This window comes from Girardinichthys multiradiatus, chromosome 9 (assembly GCF_021462225.1).
Source record: "Girardinichthys multiradiatus isolate DD_20200921_A chromosome 9, DD_fGirMul_XY1, whole genome shotgun sequence".
Lineage (NCBI taxonomy): Eukaryota > Metazoa > Chordata > Actinopteri > Cyprinodontiformes > Goodeidae > Girardinichthys > Girardinichthys multiradiatus.
In genome coordinates, this window is record NC_061802.1 from 34,565,732 (window position 1) to 34,588,055 (window position 22,324).

General features: G+C 38.0%; 1 protein-coding gene and 1 long non-coding RNA gene across 3 annotated transcripts; both read left to right on the forward strand.

The window, feature by feature from the left end:
* The first annotated feature begins 629 nt into the window (after window positions 1-629).
* LOC124874324 lies at window positions 630-2,449 on the forward strand. 2 transcript variants are annotated; one of them, XR_007039768.1, is made up of 3 exons: window positions 809-1,246; window positions 1,324-1,668; window positions 2,123-2,449. It is a non-coding gene; the product is annotated as an uncharacterized LOC124874324 (long non-coding RNA). The 2 variants fall into 2 exon arrangements; XR_007039767.1 differs by having other exon boundaries at window positions 630-1,246; window positions 1,324-2,449.
* Window positions 2,450-10,485: 8,036 nt separating this feature from the next.
* On the forward strand, window positions 10,486-21,849 carry LOC124873920 (cytochrome P450 2J4-like). Its single transcript, XM_047374973.1, has 9 exons — window positions 10,486-10,804; window positions 14,462-14,624; window positions 14,790-14,939; window positions 15,336-15,496; window positions 16,734-16,910; window positions 16,998-17,136; window positions 17,261-17,448; window positions 18,721-18,862; window positions 21,311-21,849. The coding sequence occupies exons 1-9, from the start codon at window positions 10,604-10,606 to the stop codon at window positions 21,484-21,486; spliced, it is 1,497 nt and encodes a 498-aa protein (XP_047230929.1). The 5' UTR covers window positions 10,486-10,603; the 3' UTR covers window positions 21,487-21,849.
* Window positions 21,850-22,324: the final 475 nt, after the last annotated feature.

The window sequence follows — 22,324 nt, forward strand, 5'->3', positions numbered from 1 at the left end:
TAATACATTTTAATTTGAATAGTGGGACACATTTGCTTCCATATAATTTACTCTGTCATATTCTAAATTAAAAGGCATTTCACCCTTCTGAGGGTTTGTGCTAAACCATGTAAATGACTACATGAAAACATGTTGACATGGATTATGCACCTATTGATGACAAACAGATAAAAAGTAAATCTTCGTTCAAAAAACATTTCTTGACGACAAGCCTTATAAAAAACATGCAGATAAACTAACTAATTACCTGAAACTGAAATTAGGAGATCTCACAAAGAAAGCCATGTTTTTGATCAATATTTATACCTATATGGACCATGTTGATGTGCGTTTTTGCATTCATCTTTATTCCTCCCATAAACTTCTAAATATAGTTTATCATTCATAATATGGTAGCTGTTGACTGAGAATATCATTTAATTTCATGAAAAAGGTTAATTTCTGCAAACGTCCAAGATATTTTATTTTCCCTGTCAGAGATTCCCCAAATTATATGATCACGTGCATTCTACCTGTTTAAATTAATTTATGTTGTCTGTGATTCATGTCCATTTAATAATGTACTGTTTTTAACGCAATGTTGAATTAATTAAAAAGAAGCAAGTGGTGTATTTACATGAGAAGTTATAATGGATTACTCTTGACTAAATGAGCAAAGGAACAGCTTTGATGTCGGAGTCTGAGAGTTCTGTATTGTCTGTTGTCTGCCACTAACCATGCTTCACCACTAGATGCCGCCAGAGCCCCGGTACCGAGGGTTAAGAGGTGCTGCCAATTCCAATCATCTGGAGGGGTTTAAAAAGGGTTGGCTGTCAGCACTCCAGTGCCTGAGTGTTTGCCATTGTGGTAACTTCTTCTGGACGACAACTGAATTTTCACTCCATTAAAGGTGTGGTTGTACTCACTCCTTCGTTGTGCTCCTTCCAGGTGAATTCCATGTCCTGGCTCCTGTTAGGATCCTGTCGAAAACCCTGAACTCAATCTTCCAAGAACCTCTGAAGAATCAAGCTCCAGCTGGCACCCCAAGCTTCATACTCCTAGACCTCAGGCAAGCGAACCTGCTCACCCTCCACCCAACCTCAAATACACCGGGTGCTCTTCCACTGTATGGACTGTCGTCAGTCGAACCCTCACCAATGCGGTAACTACTTACCTTGGACCAGATCCTCGACCAAGCGGCAGCTCTCGATCCAACCTCTCAGGCTCCACATCAAGCCTCCCTGGACAGACCTCCACTCCAACTCCTGTAAACAAAGAACTATCACAAACTATTCACTATCCATAACCTACCACCAATTAACTTACCTGATCTTCTCTGTGCAGTTTGGTGTTTCCAGTCCTGAGTCCTGTTCCATAAGTCAAACCTGCAGAAAAAAAACTTTTCTTTAGCCTCCTAAGTGTCTATCTGCATGTGGGTCAAATCCGGGAATAAAACCATGGCATTTGAAATGTTTAAATGTGATAAAATCATAATTTTTGTTTCATTATTATTCATGCATGTTTATGATGACTTTAAATAAAAAGCTACAGTTGTACTTGTGTCTTCAGAATTACTGCTCTGAGAAACCTTAGAAACAGAAATATCCTGTATTGTCCCTGAGTGAGGAACTTCAGGTGTACGAGCATCAAAGTGACATGAAAAATGGACGATTCTAGATTCAAACAAAGGTAAAAATATAAAAAAATTAAGAGAAAAGCTTTTGTGAAATTCCAGCTGCTATAGTCCGGTGGATGTTTTCAGCTTTAGTGGGAAATGAAAACATTTGAGATAAGATAAACCTTATCAACCACTGGGAGAAATGTCATTGATGCCTGGGCATCAGTGGGGCAACAGTAAAACCATGCAGATTTCAATGATATATGTACTGATTAGAGTACTAAGAATAAGAAAATAGAGCATTATACATTTTCAAAGGGATTAAAAATCCTTGATCTTCTCCACATGCTTTAAGATCTGTAGACTGTAGTGTATTTTTGTCATGATCAATTGTTGTTTATGGGGTTTATTTAGCATTTGGATTAATTTTGTTGTTTTTGTCAGTAATGGTGTTCTGTATTCAGTTAATTGCTTTGTTTTGGGTTTCTTAGTTTTGTTGTGCAATTTCCTTTGTGTCCTTCTCAGGTTCTCCCTCAGCTGTACTATATTCTCCTGATCAGTCCAACCTGGTTCTCATGCCACTCACCAGTCTTCCCAGTAGTTTAAAAGCCAGTCAACATCTTACCACCTTACCTGGTCCTTCTATTGTGTGTCTGCTGTTTGATTCATGTTGGTTTCCCTGTGCCCTAGTTGCTCCCCTCATTCTAGTCTGTTATTCAGCTCCTTGTACTTTTGTGAAAGTCTAGAGTATAAATGCACAAAATTAAATGGTTGTGAAGTCTTTTCAAAAAGATTGTGTAGAAATATAGTTGCGTAAATATTAAATGTTTGAAATAAACAGTGTAATTTCAACTGTCCTATTTTAATGTAAAATGCTTTTCACCCTGCCAAGGAACATTAACTTTGCTTAAATTTTTGTTGAACTCTGCAAATGACTAAATGAAACACCTGCTGGCATAGATTATGCTCCTGTTGATGGAAAACAAATCAAATTTTATTTCTTCCTTTTAAAAAGGAAGAAACAAAATTTCTGGATAACAAGCTTTACAAAACATGCAGATAAGCTAACTAATTACCTGAAACTAAAATTAGCAGATCACACAAAGAATGCATGTTTTTTATCAATATTTATAGCTACATTGGAACATAATGATGCTCATTATTGCATTCATCTTTATTCCTCCCTTAAATCTCTAGATGTAGTTCATCCTTCTGTTTTTAGGATTAAATCTGTGGTTGACACATCACTGTGTGTTGCATAATATGGTAGCTGTTGGTGTCCCAGCAAGCAGCAGCAAAGTGACAGGCAAAATGAACGCATGTAGATTCACACAAATGTAAAAATATAAAAACAAAAAAAAGAAGTTTTCAGCTTCAGAGGCAAATGAAAAAGTTTAAGATAAGATAAACCTTATCTACCACTGAGAGCAATGTCACTGATACCTGTGCACCAGTGGGGCAAAAGTATGCCATGACAGAGTTCAATGATAGTACAACCCCTGGCAAAAATTATGGAATCACCAGTCTCTGAGGATGTTCCTTTAGTTGTTAAATTTTGTAGAAAAAAAACAGATCACAGACATGACAAAAAACTAAAGGCATTTCAAATGGCAACTTTCTGGCTTTAAGAAATACTAAAAGAAATCACGAAAAATAATTGTGGTAGTCAGTAACAATTACATTTTTAGAACAAGCACAGGAATATTAAATTATATATAAATAAATATATAAATTATGGAATCACTCAATTGTGAGGAAGAAAATATGGAATCGTGAAAAACAAACAAAATAACACTCCCAACACATCACTAGTACTTTGTTGCACCACCTCTGGCCTTTATAACAGCTTGCAGTCTCTGAGGCATTGACTGAATGAGTGACAAACAGTACTCTTCACCAATCTGACTCCAGCTTTCTCTGATTGCTGTTGCCAGATCAGCTTTGCAGGTTGGAGCCTTGTTATGGACCATTTTCTTTAACTTCCACCACAGATTTTCAATGGGATTGAGATCCGGACTGTTTGCAGGCCATGACATTGACCTTATGTGTCTTTCTTCAAGGATTGTTTTTACGGTTTTCGCTCTATGGCAAGATGCATTATCATCTTGAAAAATGATGTCATCATCCCCAAACATCCTTTCGATGGATGGGATAAGAAAAGTGTCTGAAATGTCAATGTAAACCTGTGCATTTATTGAAGATGTGATGACAGCCATCTCCCCAGTGCTTTTACCTGGCATGCAGCCCCATATCATCAATGACTGTGGAAATTTGCATGTTTTCTTCAGACAGTCGTCTGCATTAATCTGTTTGGAACGGTACCAAACAAAAGTTCCAGCATCATCACCTTGCCCAATGCAGATTTGAGATTTGAGATGCAGATTCATCACTGAATATGACTTTCATCCAGTCATCCACAGTCCACGATTGCCTTTCCTTAGCCCATTGTAACCTTGTTTTCTTCTGTTTAGGTGTTAGTGATGGCTTTCTTTTAGCTTTTCTGTATGTAAATCCCATTTCCTTCATGCGGTTTCTTACAGTTCGATTACAGATGTTGACTCCAGTTTCCTCCCATTTGTTCCTCATTTATTTTGTTGTACATTTTCTGTTTTCAAGGCATATTGCTTTAAGTTTTCTGTCTTGACGCTTTGACGTCTTCCTTGGTCTACCAGTATGCTTGCCTTTAACCACCTTCCCATGTTGTTTGTACTTGGTCCAGGTTTTAGACACAGCTGACTGTGAACAACCAACATCTTGTGCAACACTGCGTGATGATTTACCCTCTTTAAGGAGTTTGATAATCCTCTCCTTTTTTTCAAGTGACATCTCTGGTGTTGGAGCCGTGATTCATGTCAGTCCTCTTGTTGCAGCAGCTCTCCAAGATGTGATCACTCCTTTTTACCTGGACACTAACTAGCAGATTTAATCTGATGCAGGTATTATTGTTTGGAATGACAATTTGCAGGGTGATTCCATATTTTTTTCCTCAAAATTGAGTGATTCCATAATTTATTCCCTGTGCTTGTTCTAAAAATTTAATTGTTACAGGCTACCACAATTATTTTTCGTGATTTCTTTTAGTATTTCTTAAAGCCAGAAAGTTGCCATTTGAAATGCCTTTAGTTTGTGGTCATGTCTGTGATCTGTTTTTTTTCTACAAAATTCAACAACTGAAGGAGCATCCTCAGAGACTGGTGATTCCATAATTTTTGCCAGGTGTTGTACTATAATCAGTGTAAGAAAAAGAAAAGAGATCATTATAAATATTCAAAAGTATACATACCCCTTGATCTTGTCTACAGTATGTTTAAAGTATGCTGTGGTGTTGGCTCGCGCGTAGCTGTTGTTTGACTTGGCTCTATCTTTGTTGCTTGGCTAAAGTGGGTGTTGGTGGTTTCACTGGAGGTTACAGTTTGTTTGTCTTTGCAGGGGTATATGTGCCTAGGTTATGCTGGCCTGCTCGGTGCAGCAGGAGTATGCCATGCAGGTGTGTGCATGGAAAGCATGCCGGGGCACCTCTGGGTTTGTGGTGTGTGGTTGGCACCTCCGCTGCTTCATCCTGCATCTCTGATCCCCGACCTGGTGCCGGTCACAGTCAGATGGATGGGGTGGTGGAGTGCATCTTGTCCTTGTGCTGAGGCAGCCGGCGGGTTGTTATCGGCCAGGGGAGGTGGGTCGGGCCGAATGTGGCCACCCAGCTGTCGCGGGCACGTTTACTTTATTTATGCATTAATTATTTTCTATATTTTTTGTATATATATGTATATTTATTTAATTAAATTTTTTTGTTTATTTTATTTTATTTTATTTATTTTGTATTTTGTTTGTCTCTCATGGATGGGCGAGAGCTGTGGCTGCTGGGGTTGGCTGTGGCAGGTGCCTCTGCCCGCAGGTGTGTTGGTGGTTCTCTATGTTTGGGGCTGACAAAGAGAAAAATAAAGAATAGAGAAGAATGGGGATTTGATATATTTTGAAGTGGCATGATTGTTTCAGAAAGTAAGCTCTGGGGTAAATATGAACATACCCTGAGTTTTCGGTTTCAGAAAGCCAGGTAACCCTTTCCTCAAGTCAATGTACCCCTGCAACTTACTTCGTGAACCAACCCTGCTCAGTAGCAGGGTTTATAGAACTAACCCTGGGTTTGGTCTACATTTTCACTGAGATCTCGCACAAGGAAAGTGTTACAAGTGTGGGATCTTTTCTGGAGGAGCCTGTAGACGTTGAAGCGCAAATACTCTTCAGAAATCCTCATCAGGAAGGGGTGATTACACCCCAATTAGACGTTTTATCATTTTTCACAACATATTTTGAGCGTTACCGTTTTTTGTCAGTCAATTTGTCTCAATAACACGACTGCACTTCGTTTTTATGCTAACGGCAGCTTTTTGCATAACACAGGTGATGCAGAAAATCCTTCAAAGGCACTGTATGTCGTGCTGTCCGGAATGTTACTGTTGCACTTAAACTACCCATCATATTGATCACAAACATTTCTTGAAGATTGTCCTCTCTAGTAGAGTGGTTCATGTCCCTGCCTCTCAACGAGTATTTTGGGGTTTGATACCAAACAGAAACTGCGGTTTAGTCCTTTTATGATGTTGTAATCAACCATAATCTATGCATATAATTCTGGGTTTCCAGGCATCACTGGATACATACATGAAAGTTACATTCACAGCTCCTTCAATAAATAAAGGATATGTTTTTTTGTTGTTGTTTGTTTTATGTTTTGTAATATATTAAACAGTTTTTCATCTGCTCAACACGTGTTCACATTGATGTTGTCACCAATGTCACTTGACTATGCTCCACCTCTAAATAAATTAATTTGAGTATGCCTTTTGATGGCCACACAGTGTGTTCAAAAATAAATTAAAGTTATCCATTTAAATGTATTATCGTTTACTATACAGCCTGGTCGTTTTTCCTGTTTGCTTTTATAGCTTTTAGTCTGGTAACCTTTTCCATGGTTGTAGTTATGTATAAACCTGGAAGCTGTCATTGCCTTTTGCTTAATTGCTGACACACCCACATTTGTCCATAATAACAGGTTTACTTTTCTGCCTGCGTATGTATGTATGTATGTTCGTCCGTCCCTCCGTCTGTCTTACTATCTATCTATCTATCTATCTATCTATCTATCTATCTATCTATCTATCTATCTATCTATCTATCTATCTATCTATCTATCTATCTATCTATCTATCTATCTATCTATCTATCTATCTATCTATCTATCTATCTATCTATCTATCTATCTATCTATCTATCTATCTATCTATCTATCTATCTATCTATCTATCTATCTATCTATCTATCTATCTATCTATCTATCTATCTATCTATCTATCTATCTATCTATCTATCTATCTATCTATCTATCTATCTATCTATCTATCTATCTATCTATCTATCTATCTATCTATCTATCTATCTATCTATCTATCTATCTATCTATCTATCTATCTATCTATCTATCTATCTATCTATCTATCTATCGTTTGCAGAGAAATGTGGAAATGTTTTCAGTCTTCATCTCTTTGGGGAAAAAGCTGTGATCAAACATGTGAAAGAGACACTTGTTGATAAAGGAGAAGACTACATGGATCGCCCCACCATTCCTTTGTTTTCTGAGGTTTTCAAAAATAAAGGTGTTATTTGTTTACATTGTACATAATTCTTTTCAAAACAAAAATCTAAATATTTAGTTGGTGTGGATATGGCTGCACTAATCTGAGTGTTATGCATGTTACTTTTTTAAAAAGGTCGGATGGTTACCCATGGAAAGTACAGAGAAGGTTTGCTCTTCATACATTGAGGAACTTTGGTCTGGGAAAGAAGACTACGGAGCGATACATCCAGCAAGAGTGCCAGTATCTTACTGAAGCTTTTGCTGATCAGCAAGGTATAAAATAAACAACCAAATTGGATTGTTTTAAATGTTTGTTTTTGTTGTTATGTAATTGCTGTTGTTATATCATTACTGCAGACTATACACTTTTTTTCTTGTGTTTCATGGTGCTTTATTTATTTTGACAAATTGACTGTATTCAGTCTGCATTCTGTTCTGATTTGAAAGGCGATCCTTTTTCTGGTCAGGCACTGATTAACAACGCTGTGTCCAACATCATCTGCTGTTTGGTCTTTGGGAAGACCAAAACTTCTAAACTTCTAAATATAGTTTATCATTCATAATATGGTAGCTGTTGACTGAGAATATCATTGAGTTTTATGAAAAAAATTAATTTCTGCAAACATCCAAGATATTTTATTTTCCCTATACAAAACGAAGCCGGTGATGTATTTACATGAGGAGTTATAATAGATTACTCAAATGACCAAAGAAACAGCTTTGAAAGTTGTAGTCTTGTCTTTTGTCATAGTTAGCAATCTTCAAATTAAAAGGTTTGAGATAAGATAAACCTTATCTACCACTGTGAGAAATGTCACTGATACCTGCGCAGTGGGGCAAAAGTAAAATCATGACAGAGTTCAAAGATAGAACTCTAATCAGTATATGAAAAAGAAAATAGAGCATTATAAATTTTCAAAAGTATTCATACCCCTTAAACTTCTCCACATTTTGTCAAATTACAACTGTAAACTGTAGTGTATTTTTGTCCCAGTGTTTATGTGGTTTATTTAGCAGATTACTTTTGGTTGTTGATTGTAAGTAATGGTGTTCCGTACTGAGTTTATTCCTTTGTTTTGGGTTTTTTAGTTCTTTCTTATGTTCTGGACTTTGTTTTGTGTCCTTCTCAGGTTCTCCATCAGCTGTACTGTATTCTCCTGACCAGTCCCCACCTGGTCCTCATACCACTCACAAGTCTTTCCAGTAGTTTTTTGTTTTTTTTACTGTGTCCTCTCAGCTGTCTGAATGCCAAGAAAAAGCCCAACAGATTTACTTTCACAAGTGGAGCATTAACACTTTAAAGCTCTGCTTGATATTTATAAAAGATGCTTAATTAGAAACTGCTTTGGGATTATTTTAATTGTTACGGACACGGAGGAGGAAATGAAAAGCAAAAAAACAAGATGCGCGAAAGAGATAAAAGGAAAAGGGGAGAGAAGGTGAAAAGAATGGAGGAAAGAAAGAAAGATGAAGAGAATACAAGTTAACACCCTGCTTGCTTCTACACATGCAGAAACGTTCATATTACCAGTTTTTTTTTTACCGAAAAATGCACAGCACTTATCAACGCAAGCTGTATTTAGTGGTAAATGAGGCTCAATATAGAACATTTGTGTATCTGTTAACACCTGAATCTAAAAGCCTGTGGGTCTGAGTGTGAGCACAAGGTTTCTCCATAAAAATATGCAAACAATATGCAGATCCAGCCATGGACCAGCCTGGGACATATCACTCCCCAAGCAGAGGCCCGACAGAGCCCAGGGGTCCAGGCCCTGGCAAGCAGCCACCAGGAGTGAGCCAGCACACACCAAAGCACCCAGCCCCGGATACCGAGTACCACAAGTACACCGGCGCGCAGAGACACCAACCACCGGTAGGTAGTGTGGCGGGGAGGAAATAGGCCCCACATTTGATGGGGGGCGTAAACTTATCCAGGAGAGGGAGCAGCCTAAGACTCAACCTGACACAAACAACAGGCACACAAAGTCACAATCACACATTCCCACCCTCATGCGTACACAAAACACTCACACCCACGCACCCAGCAACAATGGAGGTCGTACACTCACTCACACTCATACATACACACCCATACATACGCTATACTCCCATGTCCAGGTGCCGATACCCAAAAGGGGCAACCAGCCACCGGACAAGGAGGTGGTCCCTTTCCCTCCGGGGGTGGAGACAGGCAGACCACCCCAACACCTGAACTGGTCCCTGGCCAGCAGCAAGCACTTGGAGGCGGCGTCCCCCACCACACCTCACAACCACACAGACACACCACATCACTGCCACTGCAATGATAGCCCAGGTAGAAACATTATCCAGCTCAGCTCTACAACCGGTGACCCCCACAAATAAGAACATGAAATAAAAAGAGCTTAAAATGAAAAACAGGGTTAAAAAGTAAAAGTCACTGAAATACATAAAATAGCTTTACAAAATAAAAGTGTCACAAAATAAAACTGCATTATGAAATAAATAAATATTAAGTAAATTAAATAAATCTTGAAATGAATTAAATAAAATAAGATGAAAATTTCTTTTAACATAATTATTTTGTTTTATTTCATGGGGATATTTATTAATAATTTATCAATAGCAGTATTTATTTATTTATTTAATTTTGAATGAAACGGCTCTCCATTCAAGAGGAGGGAGCAGGCAGAGAGCAGCTGCCCATAATCAGACTGCCTATATTGGACCAAAAAGAAGGACGAGCCCGCTGAATCTGCGGAGAACGAATATGCAATATTTAACCTAAAACTAACTTCGAAGGTTTTACGCTTTTACGTCCTTGTCCTCTTTGTTGCCATGGCTGAGACAAAAACGTTTTCATAAAGCCTAAAATTGTAACTTCTTCAGGCAAACTTTGGAGCTTCACCATCCAGACAGCAGCGTCTCTCCTCTCTGCTTCTCCTGCCACACCCTCTCACATCAGAACCCCTGAGCCTTATTTTATAAATTCTGGCTAGGCTGTGGTCCAGATGATTATCCCAGTGGATCATTTTAGACATAAAAACATAAATAAGACATTCTCGCATATACATTATTACAAACGTTATTAGTAGGCCTATTTAGTTTATGTTTTGGTTTTTTGTTTATTTCTTATCATTTCACGCAGATTACTTTAATGTGACAATGTAACACAGTAACATTTATAGCAGCACAGCACTCACGGCTGGAGGCGGGGCTTCAGTCAACATAACTTCATCTGTCGGCGGCCAGTGGAACACAACAGTTACCGCACCGAGTGGAGCGAAACCACCGAGTGGAGCGAAACCGAGTGGTGCAGAGCAGCGCCGGCTAAAACGAGCCAGTGGAAAAGAGGCATAAATCCCTAATAATCGGCCGCAGTTGAAGGAGACGACATGCAGTCAATCTTACCTGTTCTCGGCTTGGATTGGATAGACAGCAGGAGTCTTTTCATATTTGTGTTTGTTTTTCTGCTGCTGACCGACGTTTTGAAGAACAGAGTGCCAAGAAACTTTCCACCCGGACCCAGGTCCCTTCCTTTTATTGGAGATCTTCATCGCATTGATCCTTCTCGGATGCACTTGCAGTTTTCTGAGGTAGACAATGAAAACAAAACAGGGCTCATTGGAAAGTAAATGAAGAGTCTGTTGCTCAGAAACATTTTCATCTTTATTTTACCACATTGAGAATGCTAATTTGTTTTCTCTGTGAAATATGAAACTGCACCTCGCATAGGCATAGGAACCGGAGGTGTGTGTGTGTGGGGGGGGGGCGTGTGTCCCCCAATATTGGAGACTGGTGCTGCATTTGTACCGCGAAGGAGAAAAATACTTGATTTTGACATCTTTACCTCACGTGCTTTTGTTTTGAAAGCGCATCGCAGCGTGATGTCACTGACTCGCCCCTCCTTCACCTGCTCTGTGTTTGGGAAGCGGGGCAGACGCGGGATTCTGCGGTATCAGCTACAGTCTGATCAGACCTCTGAATGAGCTAAAACTGTCTGTAGGGAATGTTGTCATGAATATGGCTGGTTTATAACGTCTTGTTGTTAGTTTACATTAATATTTAGAAACCAAATCGTTTAAGTTAAGTCATCTTAAACCTGGGATGGGCCCCCGTCTATTATTGAACTGCTAACTTTGTCAGGCTTCCCAAGTGACGTCAACACCATCCAAAAAGTTTTGTCATCTTATAGCTTTAACACAGGACTTACTTTTTCTTAAAAAGAGTAACGTCAGTGAGTAACGGTTACACATCAGGAGGTCAGCACCTAATCATACTCGGCTATTGATCATGTCTGACATTATATTAGATATTATGTGCAATAATGTGTTATCAGGAGAATGATAGTACAGAAGTAGTGAGGGAGTTGAAGCAATCAGAGGTGTAGAGACAGAGGAAGCTCGAGTGAGGGCTTAAATGATTAGTGAAAAAAATATAATTAGAACCAGTAGGAGCTTCAAGGTGTGGTAAGGTTTAAAAATAACATTATAGATACAACAGATCCAGAAAGGAGAACAGGTGAGGACTGATGTCAGGTTGATTTTTTTTAAAGATAATTTTTTAATCATTATTTCTTTATTTCCACAGTAGTCACTATAAAGGTTTGGGTTTGGATATGAGGATATCAGCTACCCTAGAACACCCTACAAGTGTTCTGCACATTTATATGATGAAATGCTGCTCCATAGTAACCGAGAGGTGGATTTTTTTCCGCATTTATTTTTAAAATGTACCACCTTTATGCTCAGGAGTGGTACCTTAGACGTGTATCTCTGAAGCTATTTTGTATGTTTAGGAGCAGCAATGCAGCAGCACAAACAGAACAAGTAGAGGATGGTTCAGGGCAGGAGGTGAGGTCTTAAAATGAATCAGTGAACACTTATAATTTCAGGGTGAGGTTATGCTATTAACAGATTAAACTTTATAAGCCTAAACACATCTGCAAATCAGTTGTTGAAAATCTTTATGTATAAGAAATGCCTCAACAGGTGTTGCTTCTTTATCTTAGTCCATATACTGTACATTACCATATGTAATGTTGTGAAGCCATGCAGGGACATCAATGGTTTGAGGCATTTTTGACCAATAAAACATGTTAAACCATTTACGGATCTGTAAGGTTTCCAATATAATATAATATAATATAATATGATATATATACCCTTGGAATCTCATCTTATTTACTTTGAAATAATAAAAATAACAAGAAGATCCGAATATGAAAGGGAATATAAAAAGTTCCTTCAAATCTGATTAGATATTATGTTAAAAAGTAGGATCACCCTCTTTAAGTGTCAAATTCTGGGAGGAGTTGATGCAAATATGCTTATTGAACACGTGCAATGTGTGTCACAAAAGCTGCAAATAATTGCGCTTATTGTTTGTCAGTGTGTTGCGCGTCCCAAAGACAGTCGCTATTCGCAACATCACTGCGCCCAGATGGCAAGTATGATCGCTCGATCCTGCACCGCTCTGAGTCCTCAGGTTTGGCTCCATCCACATCAGAGCTGCAAGAAGAGACAGAAACTACAACACAGAGAAGCAGAGAGTGAACACTGCGTGATCAGGGCGATGGGAGTTGATCTGTGACTGAAGGCTGTTTTAAATATACATCCCAAGTGTACATATTATCCATCCTTATTGATTTGTTTATTTATATTATCTTTGTGTCCTTTATTTTGTATATTTATCTTTTATATTTGCCCTACTATTCTGGGCGCGCACAAATCTGCTCTCCATCAGAGCAGTGGGCATACTTGCCGGCAGAGCAGCACTGGATCTGGTTGCTATGGGAAAACGCGCAGTTCCGCTGTTCCTGCGGCTCCTGGATGGGGTGCGGGAGGAACAGTGACCCGATCCAGAGGCTATGCTGCGTCCAGCTGATAATTAGTTTTCTTCTGTTCTGTCCTGCTGTTCTGGTCTGTTACAGTTTGTTAACCTTGGTCGTCATTCGCAGCAACAGGTCTGCAAATCTCAGCCAGCGCTCTGACGAGATAATTTCTCCTTTCCATGAATCAGATGCTTTATGTTTGTGGTCCGGGCGGACCCAGTGAGGCAAAGACTAAACCCTGCTTCACCTTTAGATGTGAAAAATGTTTTTTTTTTCAATGCATGAGAGAGATAAACACAGTGGGTAAAACACATGAATACAGACTAACCTTTTAAAGAGGGAACAGGAAAAAGGACTACCCTGGACTAAAGCCGCCAATATATCAAGACTCTAAAAACGCCCCTTAAGTCCACACCAACATTGTGTGAGAAAATTGAGTATGTGTGACATAAAAGAAACAATTTCTATCCAGTGATACTGAAGGCTAATTAATCTTTGGAACTATAGCACGATGACTTATCGAGCTTCTGTGCTTTTTTCCCCCTCGTTCACTTTTAATGCCAATTATTATCACCCTTTAACTATGCCTCTAATCCCCTCCCATTTAAACACATTTGAGACCAGCTTTAAAATGAGAAAGACATACATAGAGAAAATAACTGCAAGCCATCAGCCACCATCTGTGCTCCCACTTACCTTCAGAACTCACATAAATACCTAAAATCCAAATGTCAGCTACTTATATGCATTGTAAATATACAAAACTGACACAGTACAGTATGATGTACAACAGATTACATTCGCATGGATGTAATTTAAACAATCACAGCACCTTCCATATTTGTCAGGTGAAAGGAAAACATTTTTTCTAACTTGTTTAGAAGCATAAATCTGAAAAGTGTGGTGTGCATTTGTATTCCTTTATATACTAATGCTATTTGCTAAATAGTTTAAGCACAGTCAGCCTCTGTAAATGAAAACCTTTAAGCCATTCAAGGTATTCCCATTGGAATGTAGGTCTGGACTTTGACTAGACCATTCTAAAGCAGAGTTCACACTTTCCAGTCATCGGCTGTCTTAGCCAAAATATTCCATTGTGTGAGGTTGAATCTGTGGCCACTCTGTTTGACAGATGCACCATTGGCCATTTTGGTCAATCACTTAAAATCCCAGTAAAATGGATTCAAGTTTGGAGTTGTACCATAATAAAATAGGAAGAGGTTCAAATGTGTATACTTTTACAAGGCACTGTTCCTCGAAACTAAAGCTTTTTGCAGGCCAGTAACAGCACACGTGGGAACACAACTCCCCATTTAACTGGGTGGAATGCTGGCCCAGAGCATAAAACAAAATTGTCCCATTTTTGTTTTTTTATTTCCTCTCCTTTGTTTTGAATAATCTGCCCATTCTTTGTGTTCAGTTTGCAGAAAAATATGGGAACATTTTCAGCCTTCGCCTCTTTGGTGGAAGGATTGTCATCATTAATGGCTACAAGCTTGTAAGGGAGGCCCTTGTCCAACAAGGAGAAAACTTCGTAGATCGTCCCAGCATCCCAATGTTTGAAGAATTAGTCGGGAATAAAGGTGTTATTCATTAAATTGTGTGTCCTAAGTTGCAATTTGGAGTTTTTGTTATTGATAAAAAGTGTCTATTTTCATACAAGAAATATAGCATATGGATTTTGCTAAGTACAATTCCCAATTACATTCAATGTAAAATTGTTTGTTTTGTTTTTTTTGTTTCAAAAGGTCTTGTAGGTTCCAGTGGTTATCCATGGAAGACACATCGGAGATTTGCTCTTCACACACTCAGAAACTTTGGTCTGGGCAAGAAGACCCTGGAGCGATCCATCCAGCAAGAGTGCCAGTACCTCACAGAGGCTTTCACTGATCATAAAGGCAAAAAATATATATTTTACATTCGTCACTTGGATGTTTTTCTCCATCACCTTGCAGTACTGTTGCATTACATGAAAAAACATATATTGTGAATACCAACCCTGACAGGGACAGGATTAAAAGCACATGCAAATGCAGAAGGTACTTTTAGGATTTTCTTTCTGTGAAAAGCAATGGGTGAGCAAGATAGGAATATAATGGTGATAGCTAACTAAAACAGCATTAATAACCTTTGCCCCAAACAAAATAAAATGCATGACATGACCAAAACTCACAGAGGAGTTTTAGATAAAAGGACAATAAGGCAAAGGTTTTAGCCATTATCTAATAAATTAGCATTTAGTTTGTTCTTTAGAAACTATAACAAAGTTAGTGAAACTTCTCTTTCTCCTACAGGTCAGCCGTTTAATTCCCAGATACTGGTAAACAACGCTGTGTCCAACGTTATCTGCTGTCTGGTCTTTGGGAACAGATTTGAGTACACTGACAAGCAGCAGCAGGCTATTCTTCAGAACTTCAATGAGATTGTTTGCTTACAGGGAAGCTTAGCAGCACAGGTGAGTCCTCTCTCTGAAAAAGGAATCCATGAATCCAATTAGTTCCTAAAACATTTTTTATTTTAATGTGGGGTACTAAGTAAAGGCAGTGGAGCTGGGACATTGTTAGATTGCTAGTGTCATATTGTGTGGTTGTGGGTAGGGCCAAAATGCAGAGAAAGATACGCAAGGAGTCAGATGAATAAAAGTAAGTCCGATATTTATTGTTTTTACTCACGGGCCAGGCAGAGAAACCAGAACCAGGCCAGGACATAGAGATAAGTACAACCCAGGACACAGCAGGGACCAGACTAAGAAAAAATAAACAAAAAGACAAACTCAAAAACACAGTCATGGCTGGATACGACAGCTAGACTAAAAACTTAAAATTTAACATAAAGGTCCTATTTATCCCAAATTCAGTCTCTAACTTCTAAGGGAAAAAGTATTCTGTTTATTTCTTTTCCATTTGGGCTTTATTTCATCCTCACTAATATCATTTTCCCTGGGTGCTGCCACTGACAAAACAGGACGCAGCACCTTACTTGTGCATAGAAAACATAACTAAATCTTGGCAAAACTTAAAAAATAGAAAAATGTCTGGAAGGTAACAGAAACAACCTAATCTTAATAGTCAGCTCGGTGACTCAGACAGGCAAGGTTTGTTCTTGATGGATACAAAACTTCTGTCTGAGTCTCTGAACCTGTAAAAATGAAATTCTGGGCAGGATGTCTATGCAGAAAAAAAGTATAATACAGAAAAAATTTAAATAAACCAATTGTTTGTTAGAATTTGTTAGAATGTATTATTCTTTTTTTTCTGCAAACACAAACTGTTTGCTGATCTGTAATAACCCTGAAGGAGGCCACAAGCTGAAATGCATTGGTCTGCTAATGAAGTTGGTTCCTAATTCTTCAAGTGTTGCTGAAGTGCTTTACAGTAAACCTTGAACTGTCATATCAACAAAGAGTGGCATCTTTCTTATTACTCAAAAATTCTCTCCAAACTGTGTATCAGTACAGTAGTGACAGATATGTGCCAGAAAACTATTCTGATCTTCTGTAAGGAGTTCTGGAGATCAACTAGAGTGGCCCCTTGAATTTAGATCAAATCAAATATAATAGGACATAGTCGGTAAATAAATGGACCACTGATATTAACAGTACCATGGACCTCTGCTGAAATGTTTGGTGAAATAGTTGTATCCTATAACTCCAAACCATCAAATGATCTGATAAATGTACGCTTGCTTTGTAGATTTACAATGTAATACCTCGGCTGATGAAGTGGCTGCCCGGGGCTCATCAGAAGATATTCTCTATAACAAGGGAGATAATTGAATTCATAGAAATCAAGATCAAAGAACACAAAGAGAACCTTGACCCTTCATCACCAAGAGACTACATTGACTCCTTCCTCATAGAGATGGGAGAGGTGAGTTCTCCACTGTGTCCTACTGTATTGATGTTCTCATGAAACATGCAAACAAATGCTCTGACCTCCGTCCTGTTTTTCTCACAGAAAGAAGACGAACCTTCAGGTTTTGATTTTAAAAATTTGTGTTTTTGCATCATGGATCTGTTCGGTGCTGGAACCGAAACTACCACCACTACTTTACACTGGGGGCTGCTGTACATGATCTATTATCCTGACATACAAGGTGTGTGAGAAATCAAACAGTATTTCTGACAGGCATCTTCCTAAGAGTTTTTATAGTCACCACTCGCTAACAGATGAGTCTTTCATTGGGTTTGAACGGTATACAACTTCAACTCTGTGTGCAGAGCATGTCCGGGCTGAGATAGATGCTGTGATTGGTCCATCCAGGCAGCCCTCTTTGACTGACAGAGACAACATGCCCTACACCAATGCAGTCATCCATGAGATACAGAGAATGGGTAACATCATCCCGCTCAATGTGCCCCGAAAAGCAAACATAGACACTACCCTGGATAAATACACAATTCCAAAGGTAGTTAATATGCAGAAATTAGTTTATTATTGAATAAAGACTTTTTCTTGAATTGTAACTGATTGACTCTGATCCAAATGCTCGGGAACACTGAACAAGCAACTGTTAATAATAAATGATTAATTACTTTGCACTGGCTTGTTCAAACATGATGCCTTTCTCAGTTGCTGCTTTGTTGGTGCTTTACTGAGTCTAAAAATCCCCTTCATAATAGGATTACCTCAACCATAACAATCAGTGCACATCAATACTTACAATAGCCATACCATTTTTATGAAGTTATTTTTTCATATTAAACCTTTAATAAAAACTAAAGCCTTGCTGTTTATGAGGAGAAGCTTTTGGCTGCAGTCTGCAGCTGTACTTGTGAGTTTCTGTGCACATGTGTATGCTGCATATGTTGGTCCTGTTTAGCTGCAGTCACTGGTCTACTCTCTGAGCTACAGTTTCAATGCAAAAATGGCAAATAAAGTTTATGCTTCACTATCAAATGAGTCGTTTTATAGACGTTTTTCTAAGGCCAAAGTGCCCTGAAGTATAGAAGTGCTGCAAGGATGAGTCATAGTTTGAAGGCTTGATCCGCAGAGAAATAGGCACATAGTCACTGTGCATGATGAGCTGTAAAGATGACACTCAGGGGATTGATGATGAGCTGCAAACTACTGAATACACTTTTTTGATTTTTGGAAGTTGTATTTTCTTAGTTTTCAGATGTTAATACAACAAGAATGCCATCTACAACATAGTGAAAGTTGTACATTTAAACTATGTATTTGTGCTTTTGAATAACTTTAAACCAGTGAAATCCAAAGTGCTTTATAGACTCTATTTGGGAACATATTACTTTAGTGTTTTATTGTATGAAGTGCTGAAAAATGCAAGAAAATCTGATTAAGATGCTGTTGCATGACCTTAAACAAATCATTTGTGCACAAAAAGCATCCATTGTAGCTGAAATAAATTAATTCTGCAATGAGGAGCGGACCAAAATTTGTTCACCGCGAGGTAAAAAACTATTGCCAGACATCACAAACACTTCATCGCTGAATGGTTTAACCAGTTATGAGATTTATGGAGCAATTACTTCTTCACATAAGGCCAGAATGGTTTGGAAAATGTATTTATTTTTTTTAAATAGATGAAATCATTATTTGAAAACTGCTTTTGTATTCTCTTAGGTTCTTTTTATGTAATTCTACAGTTTTTTTTAAACATTTAAGTGTGACTTAAGAGTAAGTGGGTAAAGCAGTTGATTTTTGGTTTTGTTATCAGGGCACCATGGTATTTGCTATACTTCACTCTGTCCTCCATGATGAGTCGATGTGGGAGACTCCTCACTCCTTCAACCCTCAGCACTTTCTGGACCAGGATGGTAAATTTAGGAAGAGAGACGCTTTCATGCCTTTTTCTGCAGGTTAGTCCTTTATTTTAGTGATTTCAAAGTTTTTTTCAATCTGCTTGATACAGTTTAATAAAGTTAGCATGTCTTTGCTTGCAGACAGTTAGCATCTGATGAATATTTGTACTTTATGTAAAACTGTGAAACTGAGTATTCATTAAATTGTTTGTTTTCCAGTGGAACTGATTTTACTTTGCTCTTATAACGTTTGAACATTATAGAATAACAACTTTTTCACACATTATTTGTTTTTGAAATATAATGTGCTATTATACACATTTACTTCTTTAAATGTGAAAGTGTTTTTATGTTAATTAGATAATGCCTTGAGGAATGTAGGCCTTAAGATGGTTAGAGTGGCAATAAAAAAAAAAAAACATGGATTTTATTTACCCCAATGATTTCAAAGTACATAAAAAATCAAGTAACAAAACAGGAATATTTTAAAGTATTTAAGGTTAGGTTTAAGCAAAAGCAAGGAATTAACATAACTCTAAAATAGCTCATTAACAAAGCTGACCTATTGCACAAAGTATTAAGGAAACTTAAATACCAGCTCGACCCTGAAGTAGGAGAAATAATTAAATAAGAAACCATAGAAACCAAATAAACAGTTAATTTAAGAGTTGCTTAAAGTTAGTAATGATAAATCGTAAGAATAAGAAAATATAAAACTTTTAAGTTCTCCCATACCAGGGCACGTCTTGAAGCAACAACACCCCCCAAACGCACATGAACAGCTTGTGTCTGACTTTGTTCAGATTATTTAGAGGAAATACATTTATTATTCGGGCAGCACGGTGGCGCAGTTGGTAGCCTTGCAGCAAGAAGGTCTTGGGTTCGACTCCCAGCCAGAGTTTGCATATTCTCCCCGTCCATGTGTGGGTTCTCACCGGTTCTCACCGGGTACTCCGACTTCCTCCCACAGTCCAAAGATATGCCTGTTATGTTAATTGGTCTCTCTAAATTACTCTTAGGTGTGTGAATGAGTGTGTGCATGGTTGTTTGTGTGTTGACCTGGGATGGACTGGCGACTTGTCCAGGGTGTACCCTGCCTCTCACCCATAGACTTCCCCGCAACCCACTATGGAATAAGCGGTATAAAAAATGACTGACTGACATTTATTATTCAAACTCAAGGAGAGAAGAAAGTTTAAAGATTGTGGAGGTTCTCATAATTCAACTAATGGTGTTTAAACGAAAATTCAACATGGAAGACTCACCACCCCCGCCGCGTCCAATCACTCTTCACTGACTGCTCCAATCAACGACAGGTCCACGCTCCTCCTCAGCCAATGATCTCCCAGGGCATCACTTTTAAAGACCCTCTGCATGGAAAACACCTCTCTTCTGCTGAGCTTCGACCCTCCTCCACCCCTTCTCCACCATGGGCTCCCAACTCCTTCCATACCAAGGCTTACACCACCACCAGAATCGGATCCCAGGGGGGGAAGACGTACCTAATCATAATCCTAAGATGTTTATTCAAACCTACTTCATCCTCAGTGTTTACGTCTCCCTCAGGGGTCCGAGCGCCAAAGAAATAATCTTTCATTAATACATTTTTTAACCGTCTTCTTGTTGTTTCTCCGTTATGTGTCTTTCCAGGTTGAAATACTAATACTAATGTTGGTAGATACTGACATCAGGAAGAAGTGAAGAAATAATTTACATTTACAAATGTATATTTTAAAAATGTTTTGAAAGTTGCCATCTTGAGAAACTTCTGACAGATGTAGGAGCTGCAGTTAAAGGCTCTGTTCTTTTACCTAAACATGCTTATTATCTATCTGAACTCTAAGAGGGTCACTTATATAAAAAAAAAAAAAGTACTCGTAGAAGTTTACCTTGACAAAATGTTGAAATGTGTATATATTTGAGTCAACAAACAAATGTCGAGAAAACGGTAAAAATTTTTAAAAACAACCTCAAGCTACTGTTTTCAAGACAAAATGTTATGTTAGCATTGTAATAATTATACTAAGCTAGGACCTAAGTAGTATGTAAATAAGTTATTTTGGTAAAAAAAAACACAACAGCATTTTACCTTTTTCTTCAAGACATTAAATATTTTACATTTTAGTCTCAATATTTTGACTTTTAATCAAGAAATACTTTTTTGACTTTTTTCGCCCAATTTATTTATTTTTTTCATTTTGACTTGATTCTTGAAATTAGATTTTGACTTTTTATCAACTTTTAATTTTATACTCAAATAAGGACTTCGGAGTAACTTTTAGGAAAACAAACAAATAAAATAAAATGTCCTCCAGGATTTGTTTTTATGTTGAAGCAACCCTGATACTCAGAAAACTATTTGTACCACGGCCCTATAGTTACCATTATTGTCATTATTTACGATCCTTATATTGTTACTTAAATTACAAAGTATCACTGGAGCAAGCAACCAAGCATATCACATAAATGTAATTGTTAACAATGTGTTGAACTATGTATTTTCAGGTAAACGTGTGTGCCTTGGGGAGCAGCTGGCCAGGATGGAGTTGTTCCTCTTCTTCACCTCCATCCTTCAGAGGTTCAAGTTGTTCCCTCCTGCAGGAGAGCAGCCCAGTCTGGAGTTCAGGATGGGAGGAACTCGCTGTCCCAAACCTTACCGACTCTGTGCCGTACAGCGTTAAATCATAAAAACTGAGAGGAATGAATTAAAATGTTTGCTATAGCTGTCTTGGTGTAAATCAAAAATATGTCTAATGAAATAATTGCTAATAGAGTCTCCTAATCACTCAGTTGATTGTTACAATTGAGGACTGGCTAGCAGCCAGTGGAACCAGCCTGATTTTCTTCAGGCAAGATATGTGTGATTAGGACGATTGAAGTAACACAAGTTTCTGTGACTCAAATCAGTTTTTAAAAGAATTTAGAAGAAAAATTGCATTTAATTTAATTGGGTTTAACAACAGATAACCAGCCTGAAACATGTAATACATGAGCTTTCATTGTCTAGTTTGACAATAAATAATCTTTTATTCCTGTCTCAACAACTGACATATCAATCTACTGAGGTAAATACTGCCTCTCCAGATGAGAGTACCTTTTTCTAAAAAGAAAGCATGTGTTTCTCATACTTGCAAATTAAGTGGGTTCAATTAACAATAATGGCTAATTTAGATTGTTCTTGTGTCATGAATTCCTTTAAATCTGTAAATGTAATATAATGAGTATATTGGCACCATATTAACTCATATATTCAAACTGTATTTATGCGTCACAAATCTGGATTATTAAAAATATATTTAATAAAATAAATATTTAGATTTCAATACTATATTATAAATATTTATTTTATTAAATATATTTTTAATAATCCAGATTTGTGACGCATAAATAAATATTTAGATTTCAATACTATATTACCGGTGCAAAGAGGATTGGGTGGTGGACGAAGGTGGAGACCTCCTCGGCCTGATCCCCGGATGCTTAGGCTGGCTCTAGGGACGTGGAATGTCACCTCGCTGG

Coding starts and splice junctions, on each gene's coding strand:
- LOC124873920 (XM_047374973.1), top strand. CDS start 10,604: ATGCAGTCAATCTTACCTGTTCTCGGCTTGGATTGGATAGACAGCAGG. Junction 17,137..17,260: donor CTATTATCCTGACATACAAG/GTGTGTGAGAAA, acceptor CTCTGTGTGCAG/AGCATGTCCGGGCTGAGATA. Junction 18,863..21,310: donor TTTCATGCCTTTTTCTGCAG/GTTAGTCCTTTA, acceptor ATGTATTTTCAG/GTAAACGTGTGTGCCTTGGG.